Source organism: Eumetopias jubatus, unplaced genomic scaffold (genome assembly GCF_037043125.1).
Source record: "Eumetopias jubatus isolate StellerSeaLion01/CBP00866 unplaced genomic scaffold, mEumJub1_p1.0 scaffold_11, whole genome shotgun sequence".
NCBI classification, from domain to species: Eukaryota; Metazoa; Chordata; class Mammalia; order Carnivora; family Otariidae; genus Eumetopias; species Eumetopias jubatus.
Window position 1 is genome coordinate 851,944 of NW_028274817.1, and position 12,948 is coordinate 864,891.

At 48.6% G+C, this 12,948-nt stretch overlaps 1 protein-coding gene across 2 annotated transcripts in view; it reads right to left on the bottom strand.

The window, feature by feature from the left end:
• Positions 1-4,010: 4,010 nt before the first annotated feature.
• The window catches only part of NSDHL (NAD(P) dependent 3-beta-hydroxysteroid dehydrogenase NSDHL), a 30,794-nt gene continuing 21,856 nt past the window's right edge, over positions 4,011-12,948 (bottom strand). For both annotated transcript variants that reach the window (XM_028091983.2, XM_028091984.2), the window contains exons 6-9: positions 9,838-9,966; positions 7,914-8,056; positions 6,782-6,884; positions 4,011-5,717 (exon numbers count right to left, since the gene is read on the bottom strand). In XM_028091983.2, the coding sequence (XP_027947784.1) occupies positions 5,385-5,717; positions 6,782-6,884; positions 7,914-8,056; positions 9,838-9,966 (708 nt within the window). In that variant the 3' untranslated portion in view covers positions 4,011-5,384. The remainder of the gene's footprint in view (positions 5,718-6,781; positions 6,885-7,913; positions 8,057-9,837; positions 9,967-12,948) is intronic.

The window sequence follows — 12,948 nt, forward strand, 5'->3', positions numbered from 1 at the left end:
ATATGCCAATAACATTTTATTGACCAAAGCACAGGCAAATAGGATTTGACCCCAAGTTCAGTCTGTGGACCTTTGCTCTTAAGGCAGAGCACTTGGGTTATTACTTTCTCTGTGGGACTCTCTGAGGGTAAGTGCTCTACCTTGGTGACTTCTGCATCCCTTTGGACTTAGCAGGTGCTCAGTTAATATTTTCTGAACTGATGGTCCCCCCCAGAGAATAAAGCCAATGGTGTGTGTGTCTCTCCGTAATTACTAGAGAAAGTGTCTTGAGTTGCAGTACAGGGAAAGGCTAAGAGGCCTTCACCCTCTTCTCCCCTTTTCTCTCCTACCCAGCTCACTCAAGAAAGTTTTCTGGGCTGAAGGAGCTAATGTGAACACACCTCCTGGGGGCCGAGTGGGTGAAAGACAGACCTGAGAAAGGGAAGGCTCTAATTTGGGTCCACTATCATTTGGAGTCTTCCATAATTGACAACTAGGCAGTGCTGGGGGAAAGAGGTGTATGCTGCTGATGGAAGGGTTCTAGTGTCTCTCCACATGCCTCTTTTCTGTCTCCATTCCTACCTCTTCTTTGTGCCCTTTCAGCCCTTCATGTTGCAAAGTCTCAGATTAGAGTCTGTGTCCCTTCCCAGATGAGCACCTTTGCTGTGTTAGCTGCATGAATCTAGATGGGTAATGTGGGATGCACTGGCTTGGGGATCAGGAGCTTGTGGTTTAGCCCGGGCTCTGCTAATTGCCTGAGTACCCTTGGTCATGACTTCTTCTCTCTGGGGTTCCCCCAGTTGTTCAATGTAGGTGTTAGTAGCTTTGTCCTCCTTTTTTTTTTTTAAGATTTTATTTATTTATTTGAGAGAGAGAATGAGCGAGAGAGAGAGAGAGAGAGAGAGAGAGCGCACATGAGGGGGGGAGGGTCAGAGGGAGAAGCGGACTCCCTGCTGAGCAGGGAGCCCGATGCGGGACTCGATCCTGGGACTCCGGGATCATGACCTGAGCTGAAGGCAGTCGCTTAACCGACTGAGCCACCCAGGCGCCCGCATAGCTTTGTCCTCTTAATGCCCTTTCAGTCTGGTCACACTTACTGAGCAGAGAAACAAATCAAAAGCCCCTGGCCCTTGAGGAATGTAGTGGCTTGTTGGAGATCTGGACAGCTAAGCCAATGACTGATGGCAATGCAGGGTGGGCTCTGTAGGAAGCCAGAAGAGAGACCACGGGGAGGAAGCTGTGAGGACTGAATGATGTTGGAGATGACGTTTGAAAGAAAAGGAGGCTGCAGGCCCAGCAGGACTAGATACCCTGAGGTGAGATGTGCAGAGAATGCCACTGAGGAGCCAGAGGAACTTATAGACTAGCCTGCTGGGGTTAGGTGGAGGGAGGGAGGAAGACAAAGACCTGCTCTGCCTGTACAGAACAGCTGGCCACAGCCACCCTGTGGTCCATGACCACATGCAGATGAAGATGCTAACGAAGCCTGGGATCCCTACTCTGGCCTCGTCACCCTCAGCTTGTCTCTCTTGGACCCTTCCCCAAAAGCAGGCTTCCCTACAGCGGCTGCCCTGCCCCCCCCCCCCCGGCTTGAATTTTGTAGCGGGCCGCAGTCATCTTTGAAAAGCTAATCCCAGCTCTGTGCCCTCTCCCGACAAAACACACTCAGATGCCCCCAAGGCTATGTCCAATTCCTGGGGTTCACAGACCTCCCAAGTCCACACACGAGTGCCAGGCCTGGAACCTCTGCTCCAACCAGTCCCACTGGCTCTTTCCTTTTGTTGCTGCTGTTACCCTAGGATTGCAAGCCAGGCACGTGGTTACCCACATTTCTTGAGCACCCACTCTATGGGGACACTGGTTGGCTCTGCCGGCAAGGAGCTCCTGGCCTGGTAGGGGTGGGAGAAAGTACACCGAGGGAACACACTAAATAAAGCAAAGACTGAGAGCTACAGCCTGGGAGCCCAGAACAAATAGATGATCTCCAATTGGGAAGATCAGAGTAGACTTTTGTGGGGAAAGGGATCTGGCCATTCTGTATTAGGGGACATAACGAGGAGAGGGCGTGGCAGGCAGCCAGGGCAACCTGAGTAAGGGGATGTCTGACGGGTCAGACCAGCAGTATGGCTGGCGCACAAGTGTGAAGCCCAGTGGAAGAAGCTGGAAAGGTGGGCTGAGAACAGGTTGTGATAAACTGGCCACAGAAGGTGTTCAAGAGAAAGTTGGGACCCACTGAAGTGTTTTTGACAGAGGAGGGACAGATCTAGGTCTCTTTTAGGAAGGACAACCTGGAGATACATAAAGGCCGGATCAGGGGAGGCAGACAGATCAGCTTGGCTGTTCCAGTACACCTGACCCGGGTGCAGACAGGGCCAGCTGCTGAACTAGGTCAGTATCAATGGGGAGGGAAGAGGGACTGAAATGAGAGACCTCCCCAATGAACATGCAGAACTGAACATGGACTTCCAGCTGTCCTTAAGCTGGCAGACAACTGCCTTCCCTCTAGCCTGATTCTACAGACGGATGTGCCATGGAGGAGGGTAGTGGAGGGAGGTGCAGGCCTAGGTCGGTTATCCAGGATGTCATTTTAGGGAAGTGTGCTGCAGAGTTATCAGCCTTCAGAAAAGGGATGGGTTGGAGTGGCCTGGGGATTTAGGCTGGTGAGTGGGACAAGTTCAGTCTTGCAATGGCTGAGGCAAGGTTCTAGCTGGACTTGGTGACCTGGTGGGAGTCCACTTTGGTGGTTCGGAACCATGGGTGGGGCCTGTAAACACAGCAGCAGGCCCACTGAGTCTCCACTCAGCAGGTCTGAGGCGGGGCCCCATCATTTCTAACGAGCTCCTAGGGGGTTGCAGAGGCTATGCTTCCTGGGCAGTCAGACTTTCTCCAAGCAGATGGGGGTGACATAGGTCTGAGTCAGGAATGCAGGGCAGAGCAAGGAGCAGCCATAAAAGCTGTCTGGGGTAGGGAGGGTGTTTCCACTGCAATATCAGCTCTAGGCTGTGCCTGTTTTATTCACCACTGAAGCCCAGGCAGTGCCCAACAAACATGTAGAAAGAATGGGTGAATAAAACAAGTGAGCAGACAAGCGCTTCTCTGAGGAAGTAGAAGATACGAATAGGTTGGACAGTCTGGAGTTCGATGAGGGACATCTTTTGTAGAGGCAGCTGCTAGCATTTTCCCAAGAGAGCTGGAAGGACAAAGCTGAGGGCACTTTGGTCTGCCAGCCTCACTCTTTAGGGCATGAGAGTCTCCTCCTAGCAGTTCTGAAAGCAGAGTCTATCAGTCCTACGCCCTGGCCTCCTCCTCCCTCCCACTTCTCATAGGAAATCAAGCTGCAAGCTCTGAGGTCTTTCCAGGTGCTTCAGCTAAAGCTTCATTTGTATTTCCATGGCTGCATCATTGCCCAGACCTTTGCCACTTCCTATCTGATCTCCCAGGCTCCGCCCAGCGTGGCGACATAAGTTTCTTGATTTTTGCCCTCCACTGCGTAAACTGTCAGTGGTTTCCCATGCCCATAGGAGAGAGTTTAGCTCTCTTGGCTTGGCATCCTCAGCCCTGCTTACCTCTTCAGCCAACCCAACTTCCCACTACTCCACGCCCCCAACCCCAAGCCATGCTGGTCACTCCTGTACTTCACTGAACCCAAGAAAGACAACACACTGCTAATGAGATTATAAAAAGCCACTGACTCTGAACCCGACCTTTCAGCCTGAAGTGGCACCTACGGGCCTGTACCTACTGACTATTCATTCTTCAAGTCCAATTCAGTGCTGTTACCTCCTCACTGGAAGCCTCTTTGATGGTCTTGCCTGGAAGCCATGTCTCCCCTCCTTGAACTTACACCACCTTGTCACCGGTGCATCATTTTTTGTCTGGTATTACAGGGGCTTGTGAACGTATCTTGAGCTCCTCTATTCTAAGTACCTTAAGGGCAAAGACCTTGTCTTCTGCTTGTGCTCCCTTGCCCCATCAACATAGCACAGTCTCCCCTCAGGTGGGTGTGGTGTTCCTATCACACAAACCTCATGGCATGTACAATATCTTCACTTTATTCCAGTGTCCCCGGCTGCCTCTCCACCCCTGGACAAAGGCAGAGAAGAAAACAGAAGTCTTTAACATTACATTTTGATTAGTCTGGGAAGAAATCAGGTTCTGTAAGCAGAACATCACCAGAAAACAGAGAACACTGAATCCTATGTGCTTTGCCTTTTGGAAACTGGCCTGTGGGGTTCTATGAGCGTGAGCTGCAGAGAAATAGTCCTTTCTGCATAATCTCACGGAGTTTCTGCCCAAACTCCAAGCAGATAAAGAATGCTCTTCTCTTTGACCTTTTCAATGGCTTACTGTCAACCAGCTCCATGTCCCATGTTAGAAGAGCTACACAGCTGAAATGGCAGGCCACTGGGGCACACTACCACCTTGTAACTAAAAAGGACAATGGGGCTCCGCTGATAAAGAGAGACATGTCAGGACACCTGGGTGGCTCAGTCGGTTAAGTGTCTGCCTTCGGCTCGGGTCATGGTCCCAGGGTCCCGGGATGGAGCCCTGCATCGGGCTCCCTGCTCAGCGGGGAGCCTGCTTCTCCCTCTGTCTGCCACTCTCCCTGCTTGTGCTCTCTCTCTCTCTCTCTCTCTCACACACACGCGTTCTCTGGCCAATACATGGATAAACTCTTAAAAAAAAAAAAGAGAGAGAGAGAGAGAGAGAGAGACATGTCCATGAAAGAATGTTTTATGAAAAAACAATGCAGGCAGGCACACCAGCTGTACCGGAGAGAGAACATGGAAGCATATATGGAGGTGACCAACCAGCAGTCTTTTCCCTCTAGAGACTGATGGGGAGAGGGGTAATAATTATTTAAGCTTTTAAAAAGTTTTTGCTTTAAATTCTGCATCTGTTTGAGATTTCACCATGTGTTTAAAACTTCTGCTTTTCTCCTAGGATATGTGTAATATGTGGCTCCTTGAACAGCCTGTGGCTTCTACTCTAGTACTGGTTTGCATGGAAGTAAATCTAGTTTCCCATCATCCATTAGCAAATGGATTGTTTTTTCCCTACAGCTTCCTTGATTATGTAGAAGGATGCTGGAATGATAAGTAACCCGGGAGAGAGGAGGGGTGGGGGTGGGAGGGGTAGGGGAGAGGGAGAGGAGAACACAAAACAGTAGAATATGAAGCTGCCTGCTTTAAGAAATTCAAATCCAATCCGACAAATGGGAGAAATGCCTCCCATTTCCTCCACCCTTGTGGTCATGGAACAGCTTGGTGTGCTCTCATCTAACTGGCAGGAGGAGACCTACCTAAGCTCAGAAGAAAGTCACTTGAAGGAGGTTAGTTTGTTGGTCCACAGGGGAGAGTTAGTAGCCGGGGAAGGCACTGTGAGGGCCCAGTCTCCGGGCTGCATCACTTGACTTTCCGCAGGTAATAAAAACTCCGCACGGTCCTTTCTATAGCGTCATCCATGGTGACCAGTGGCCGGTAGCCCAGGACCTTTTGGGCTCTCTCACAGCTGTAATAGTGGAATGTGCCAGCCAGGGCAACACGCATCGGTGTGAAAGTGGGTTGGAGCTGGATGACAGGACTGACCACCAGCACCAGGAGGGACAGCAGGAGGGCCAGGTAGTAGGCCACCCAGTAGGGGATGTGGTACTTGGGGGCCTCGTAGTTGAGGCCTGTCAGGATGCGGGACAGGAATGTCCAGAAGGGGATGGGTTCGTCATTGGTGATGTGAAATGCCTGGAGAGAGAACAAGAAGTTAGAAAATGCTCCCCAGCTGGCAGGCCACACTTGGAACTTGGAGCTCAGGCATAAGCTGTTGGCTCAGCCGGGGACCAATATTTTGGGAAGCCAGCGGCCTCTGCCGGCCTGCCCACCCAGCATCTCCAATCTGCAAATGTCAGCCAGTGGCAGAGATGCTTTTTTGATTTGGGCCGACTTAAGGTACAGACAGGGGAGGTAAGTTTTACCTATGGGCCAGGATTTTTAGGTGAAGCTTAGATTACACTCAGGAAGGTATGTTTGTTAATTTAATTTATGTTAATCATGGTAAAACTCCTTATCTTCATATGCAACAACAGGTCACATGCCATTTCTCAAATGTGCTGTATTTGGTCTAAAACAAAAGCCATACACCCACCCAACCTCCACCACCCTCAGTGTTACAGGAGTGGGAAAACAGCAGAGGTCCAGGAGAAAAACGAGATCCAAAGAGGGGGTTCCAAAGGGAGTAGTGAGAAACAAGGAAGAGGGGGGCCCTGTGAATGGGAGGAGAGGGTGAGGGGGGCCCTAATGTGCTCTCCCCTCTCTGCATGAGAGCTCACCTCCCTGACATGTCCATCCTGCCCACCAGGTGCCAGATGCCAAGAGACTGAGATACATCCACCCCTCCGGAGGGGTGAGAGGCACGAGCAAGGGTGGGCAATGGGAGAGAAATGAAGACACTTCCAGAATGACTGGGAGGGAAGATGAGTAGCAAGCACCCCACTGAATGTACATGGGACCCTGCTGGGAGCAGTCACGTCCACAATGGGTACCCAGGTCCCGTTACATGGAGAACCAGGTCCTGAATGCTCGGTCAATCCCAGCTCATTGGCTCTGGATTTGGGCGGTCCCGAGGGATGTGGCACTGCAATGTCACCACACTCCCTACCACAGGGGATCAACCTCGGACCAATGGGATCCGAAAACAGATCAGCCAGGACCCAGGATCATGAAGGCAATTTGCCAATGAATCCAATCACAGGGACATGCAGTTCAAAGACAGGCAAACGTGCATGGGGCAGGAGGAGGAGGTGCCTTACCTTCCCACTCACGGCCGCATCTTGGGAGAGGTGCTCTGCAGCCAGGATGTGTCCATGCACCACGTTCTCCACAAAGGTGAAGTCCACCAAGTTCTCCCCATTTCTGTGGGCGTACGGGGCATGGTTCCACTGTTAAAGATGTTAAGGGGCCAGGATACCTGGGGCCCTCAGAGGCAGTGGGACATGTAAGGGCCGAGCAAGGAGTCTGAAAGCCCAGTGCCCTGCCTGCCCCATCCTGGCATGGCCCACACTCAGGGCTAAGAGCTCGCTTTGGCCTCTACGCCTTTCTACCATCTCTTTCTAATCCCTCAAAGCAAGAAGACAGGGCAGCAGGGAGGCAAGGTGGCAATGGAAAAAAAAAAAAAGGAAGGAAGCAAAGGTGTACTGGGGAAACAGCCACATGCTGTCACCACCCACAAAGGCCTCGCCACCTGCACTTTCCTTGAGAAGGAATGTGAACACCTCTACCGGCCTTCCTAGATCCAAGTTGGCCTGGCCCTTGACCCTGTGCCAGTCTTCCCCCTCTCTCCGAGCCTGTTTCCTCAATTTTCAAAAAGGGACACAAATATTTTCCCAGGCTACGTGATGGTATCCTAAGTTGAACAGTGTCCTACCTAAATTCATGTCTCCCTGGAACTTTTGGATGTAACCTCATTTGGAAATAGGGTCTTTGAAGATGTAACCAAGCTAAGATGAGGTCATACTGGGGTAGAGTAGGCCCTAAATCCAATGGCTGGTATCTTTATAAGAGGGAAATTTGGATGCAGATACACAGAAAAGACGCTCACGTGAGGGTGGAGGCAGGGATTAGAGTGACTTGTCTACAAGCCAAGGAACACCAAAGACTGCTGGCCACCACCAGAAGCTGGGACAAAGGCCTGGAACAGATTCTCCCTCAGCTTCCAGAAGGAACCCCCGCTGGCAACACCTTGATTCCAGACTTCTCGCCTCCAGAACTGAGAAAGAATTAATCTCTGTTGTTTTAAGCCCCTCGGTTTGTGGTTATTTGTTGGGGCAGCCCCAGGAAACCAACACAGAGGGCAGCAGAGAAGGCGGCATTAGAAAAGAGCTAACCAAGCAAGACTGATCCTTGTCAGGGGTCAGGGAGAAGACCAACTGTGGGCCAACTTACCCAATCACGAACTTCATCTTGCCTTTCCTGGCTGCCTCAATGAGGATGGGGACCAACTGGGGGTCCCTTGGGCCGAAAATGCCATGAGGGCGAATGGCCATGGTTAAGAAATTCCCCTCAGGATCATTGGCACCCAGGACTGCCTGTAAAAGAGCAGAAGGGGCATGTCAGCAGCACCACTTATGGGGGACACAGAGTATCTGACTTCTGCTCTGGTATAATTTGGGGCTACTTCTCTAGCCCATCCACCCATACCACCCAAATTTGAAAACACAGGAGACACAGCTGGGTCAAAACCAGTATGATCAGGGGCTCCTGGCTGGCTCAGTCGGTGGAGCATGTGACTCTCCATCTCAAGGTTGTGAGTTCAAGCCCCACATTGGGCACGGAGCCTACTTAAAACAACAACAACAATATGATCAAAGAGAAAGGCCTGGGTTTGGGTTCCAAGACTGAACTGCACAAATGCAGCCAGGGGAAGATCTGAGGGTTCCAGGTAATGAGTCAGTCATGAGTCTCCTGCCTCTCCTGCCTTAAGTTCCACAGGCTTGTTTCCACCAGTCCTGAGCTGTTCTGCTCAGTTCTGAGTACCACCTCCTAGGAAGGGACTCTGATGAACCCAAGTGGGCCAGGAAGAAGGGACTGAGAAGGTAAAGGGTCTGGGAGAAATAGGTCAAGTCTTCAGATGTGTTCTGTGTCTGAGCCATGGCTGTCACCTGCAGCTCCTGAGCACAGGAGGTGGGAATGTCAGTGCCTTGGATGAGAGTACACAGGGCCCAGCAAAAGCCTCAGTGCTTCTTGGGTTAAGTCCTAGCAGGTGGCAGCTCTGTGAAGCTCTCTGTGCTCCAAGGAGCAGGGTGGCAGAACTTGGAGACAGGACTCCAGCTTACAAAAGGCCCGGCTTCCACCCCTGGATTGGGTAGGCCCTTGTGTCTTCTTGCAGACGAGTTCTCCTGGAACTTTCTGACCTGGAGTGATAGCAAATGGAGGGGAGGCAGCTGGCTCTCAGGCAGCTCAGTGGAATTCACGCCAATTCAGTCCTAAGCTCTAGTTTGATATGCGCTGGCTGCGAAATGCAACCTCAGTGGGTGTGACAAGCTGCAAACACCTGGGAGAGGTACTCACAGCTTCCCCAGCCAAGGCAAGCTATCTGTGGTCAACGAGCATCCATGGCCTTCAAGTGAGTATGTCCTTATGGTAATATTCTCCTTGGACGTTAGTCCTGGAGCTAGCTGCTGTCAGGGTCCCTGGAGCCCTGGAGTCCAAAGGCTTAGTGCTCGTTACTCAACGCAGACTGCTGTTAAAACCAGGTGCTACCTGGCAAAGTTGGCTTGCCAAGTGGAAACCAGTACCTTACCAAGTACTTTTCCTTGAAATAAAGCAAGATCCTTTCATCGTTTAATTTAAATCAGGGAGGGGGGGCAAGAGTGCCACTAGGAAGGCGTGTTCAAATGAAAACACTTGTGTGTTAAGCCCAAGTTCTGCCTGTGTGCTTGGGATCATCATCAATTGCCTCTGATTTCTACGGCAACTGAGTAACCTCGCGTGGCCTAGAGGTTGAGTGCAGGCTCTGGAGCTAAACTGTGTGGGTTCAGCCACCTACTACTTGCATGACCTCAGGACGAAACTGAATCTCTGTGCATCAACTGTCCTCATCTATAACCTGATGATGATAATAGTATCCACCTTATGGGGTCCTTGTGAAGTTTAAACGAGGTAGTTCCTGTACAATACTCTGAGCAGTGTATGGTCACATTAAGCTATTGTCATTATTTTTAAACTGAATTTCAGCCACAAATTTTACTTCCCAAGTTAGGTATGCAGGCCTGAGAACACTAACTTCATAAATATTTTTCTTAAAAATCTAAGCCATTCAGATGTTCATGGAACTTGCTTGTCACTCAACCAGTTCTCAGGTACATACTCTCTCCTGTAAGATTTTTGTCTCCGTGTAATAGTCAATGGGTTTCACAGCATAAGGGAGGTCTTCGGTTCCATTCTTGATGTTGACACCCTCAAAGATGACACTGGCACTGCTGGTTAAAATGAGTTTCTGGCAGAGGAGAAAGGAAGATTAAAAAAATACAAGTAAGAAATGATCATTACTTAAACAAGCTGATGGTCATACATGAAAGAAAATCAAATGGCACCTGTTCGCAACCCTCATGCAAGCCACCATATAAATGATGTATTGCAATGCTTTGCTTTTCAGGCCTTCTTAAAATAATTCAAAGATCACCATCTTCTTTAGCTACGTGGATTCGAGACACATTCTATTACATTCTAAGACAGTGGATTTCACCTTTTTTCTCTCCTATCACTACTGAGAGATGGAACAGACTTCCATTATTTGTGGTATCTAAGTATGGGAATGATTCCCCAAGGGAGAAGGACAGCCCACAAACTCTGAGGGAGGTATCTGTCTGAAAGAGATGCGTCGTGATTCTGAGACCAACCCTGGCATGTCAGCACATGTACACACGCCCACTTGAGAAATGCTATTTGAAAGGAAATGCTTTCTTACAAGGGTCCCAGCTTCCAGCCCTCTGGTTAAGGGCAGCACATCCAACACTGAACACCATTAGCTCGAATCACAGTTTACCACTTTTATTCAACATTGTACTGGAAGTCCTAGCAGGTGTGGTGGGTTAAGACAAACAAGGAATACTTTAAAAAGAAGAAACAAAACTGGGCGCCTGGGTGGCTCAGATGGTTAAGCGTCTGCCTTCGGCTCAGGTCATGATCCCAGGGTCCTGGGATCGAGTCCTGCATCGGGCTCCCTGCTCCTTGGGAGCCTGCTTCTCCCTCTGCTTCTCTCTCTCTCTCTCCCACTCTGAGTCTCACGAATAAATAAATAAAATCTTTAAAAAAAAAGAGTTAAAAAAAAGAAGAAGAAACAAAACTATCACCATTCACAGATGCTGGAAAAGTCTACATAGAAAACACTATGAACATACAGAAAATTTTACAGTTAGAGTTCAGTGGAACTGGTGAGTACAAAATCAATATACAAAAACCAACTGTGTTTCTATGCATTAGCAATTAAAAATGTAATATGAAAGATATTATTTCAATAACCAAAAACTAGGTACATAGGGATAAACAACAAGATGTGAAAAACCTTTCTAAAGTAAAGGGTAAAAGTACTGAAAGAGAGAGAAAGAGATTATGTGTCTATGGATACAAAGACTCAATATTGGCAAGGTATCCATGCTCTCCCTAATTGCCTTTAAATTTGATGCAATCACAGTAACAATTCCAACAGGAACTCGACAAGCTGATTCTAAGATTTAGATGGATAAGCAAAGGGCTAAGAATAGCCAAGCAGATTCTGAAGAACATGGTTGGGGGGGGTGACTTGTCCTAGCAGTTACTGAGATTCATTGTACGGCTTGCTTAGTGAAGGCAGAGCACAGTGGCATGGGCACAGGCCGAGGCCGCTGGAGCGGAAGAGAGAGCTGGCAACAGACCCGTGCAAGGCACCAACACCTGACATGTGCTGGATGGGGCACTGAACAGAGGGGAAAGGATGGATCACAGAATAAATGGTACTGAACAACAAAAATTCAATTGCTACCTCAGACCATATACAAACATAAAGTCCTGGTGGATTAAAGATTTAAATGTGCAAAGTAACACTTTGAACCTTTGGGGAAAAACCCCACATTAAACAATCTTTTGAGGTCACTGTTATGAAATGTTTCCTAAATACAACATGAAAAGCCATTTTCTTTTTTTTTTTATTCAAGAAAGAGAGGGAGGGATGGATAGAGGGAGCACGAGATGGATGAATCTCAAAAACATAACGTTAGGGGGAAAAAAAGCAAGTTGCAGGAAGATATATTGAATATATCATTTCTATAAAGTTTTTAACATGCAAACTGATAACTTATATTGGCTGTACGTGGAGCATATAGCAATGATAAACCCGAATTCAGAACACTGGTTCCCCATGGGGTGGTGGGGAAGGGCAGCAAAGGCATGGAGAATATGGATACACACAGAACTGTTACTTAAGTAACTGCTACTGTTACTTAAACAGTGTGATGATTACATGGGTGCTATGTCATTCTTGAATCTTTTCTGGATAACTAGGTTATTCCATTTAAAAAAGAGCAGCAGTGAAATTCACTGAGCTCTAGGTATACAAGCATGGTATAGACTAAGGAGTCTGGGATTTGGCATCAGAGTGTCTGATTTGAGTCCCACCTCTTTCATTTACTAGCAAAGAGACATCTCTTAGCCTTCCAAATCTGTTTCCTCACCGGTTAAGTGACATGAGTAGTTCCTGGTTACCTACTGAGGAGCAAATCGGGTGACAACTGCAGGGCAGAGTGTCTTGTCATTTGCAAGGCATAAAGGGGTGGTTTTGACCATGATCCATCCTTTCCAGGGCACTGAGCCCTGAAGAGCTCCTTCCCCACTTGTTCTTGCTGGGCCAGCTGATGATGCCGAGTGCCCCATAAGGGTGATCCTGAGAACCAGCATTTACAACAAAGCATATGTGGAAATTTATATCCCCTCAGGTCTGAGCTATAACAGGTTTCCATTGGTGAAAAGTAAATAGTCTGAAAATAGAGGCAAGGTCTAGAAAATAGTATGGCAGTTCCTTGAAAGGTTAAACATAGGATTACTGTATGATCCAGTAATTCCATTTCCGGGTATTTACCCAAAAGAACTGAAAGCAGAGACTGGAGCAGATATTTATGTGCCTATGTTCCTAACAGCATGATTCACAACACTTTTTCAGAAGTGGAAACAACCCAAGTGTCCATTGACGGATGAGTGGCTAAACAAAATATGGTCTGTCCACAGGATGAAATGTTATTCAGTGGTAAAAAAGGAAATTCAGACACATGCTACAACATGGATGAACCTAGAAGACATTATGCTGAGTGAAAGAAGTTAGACATAAAAGTACAGATACCATATAAGTCCACTTCTTTGATGTCTCTAGATTCATGGAAACAGAACGTAGGATGGTGGGTGCCAGGGGCTTGGAGAGGAGGGGGTGCGGAGCTGGTGCTTAATGGGG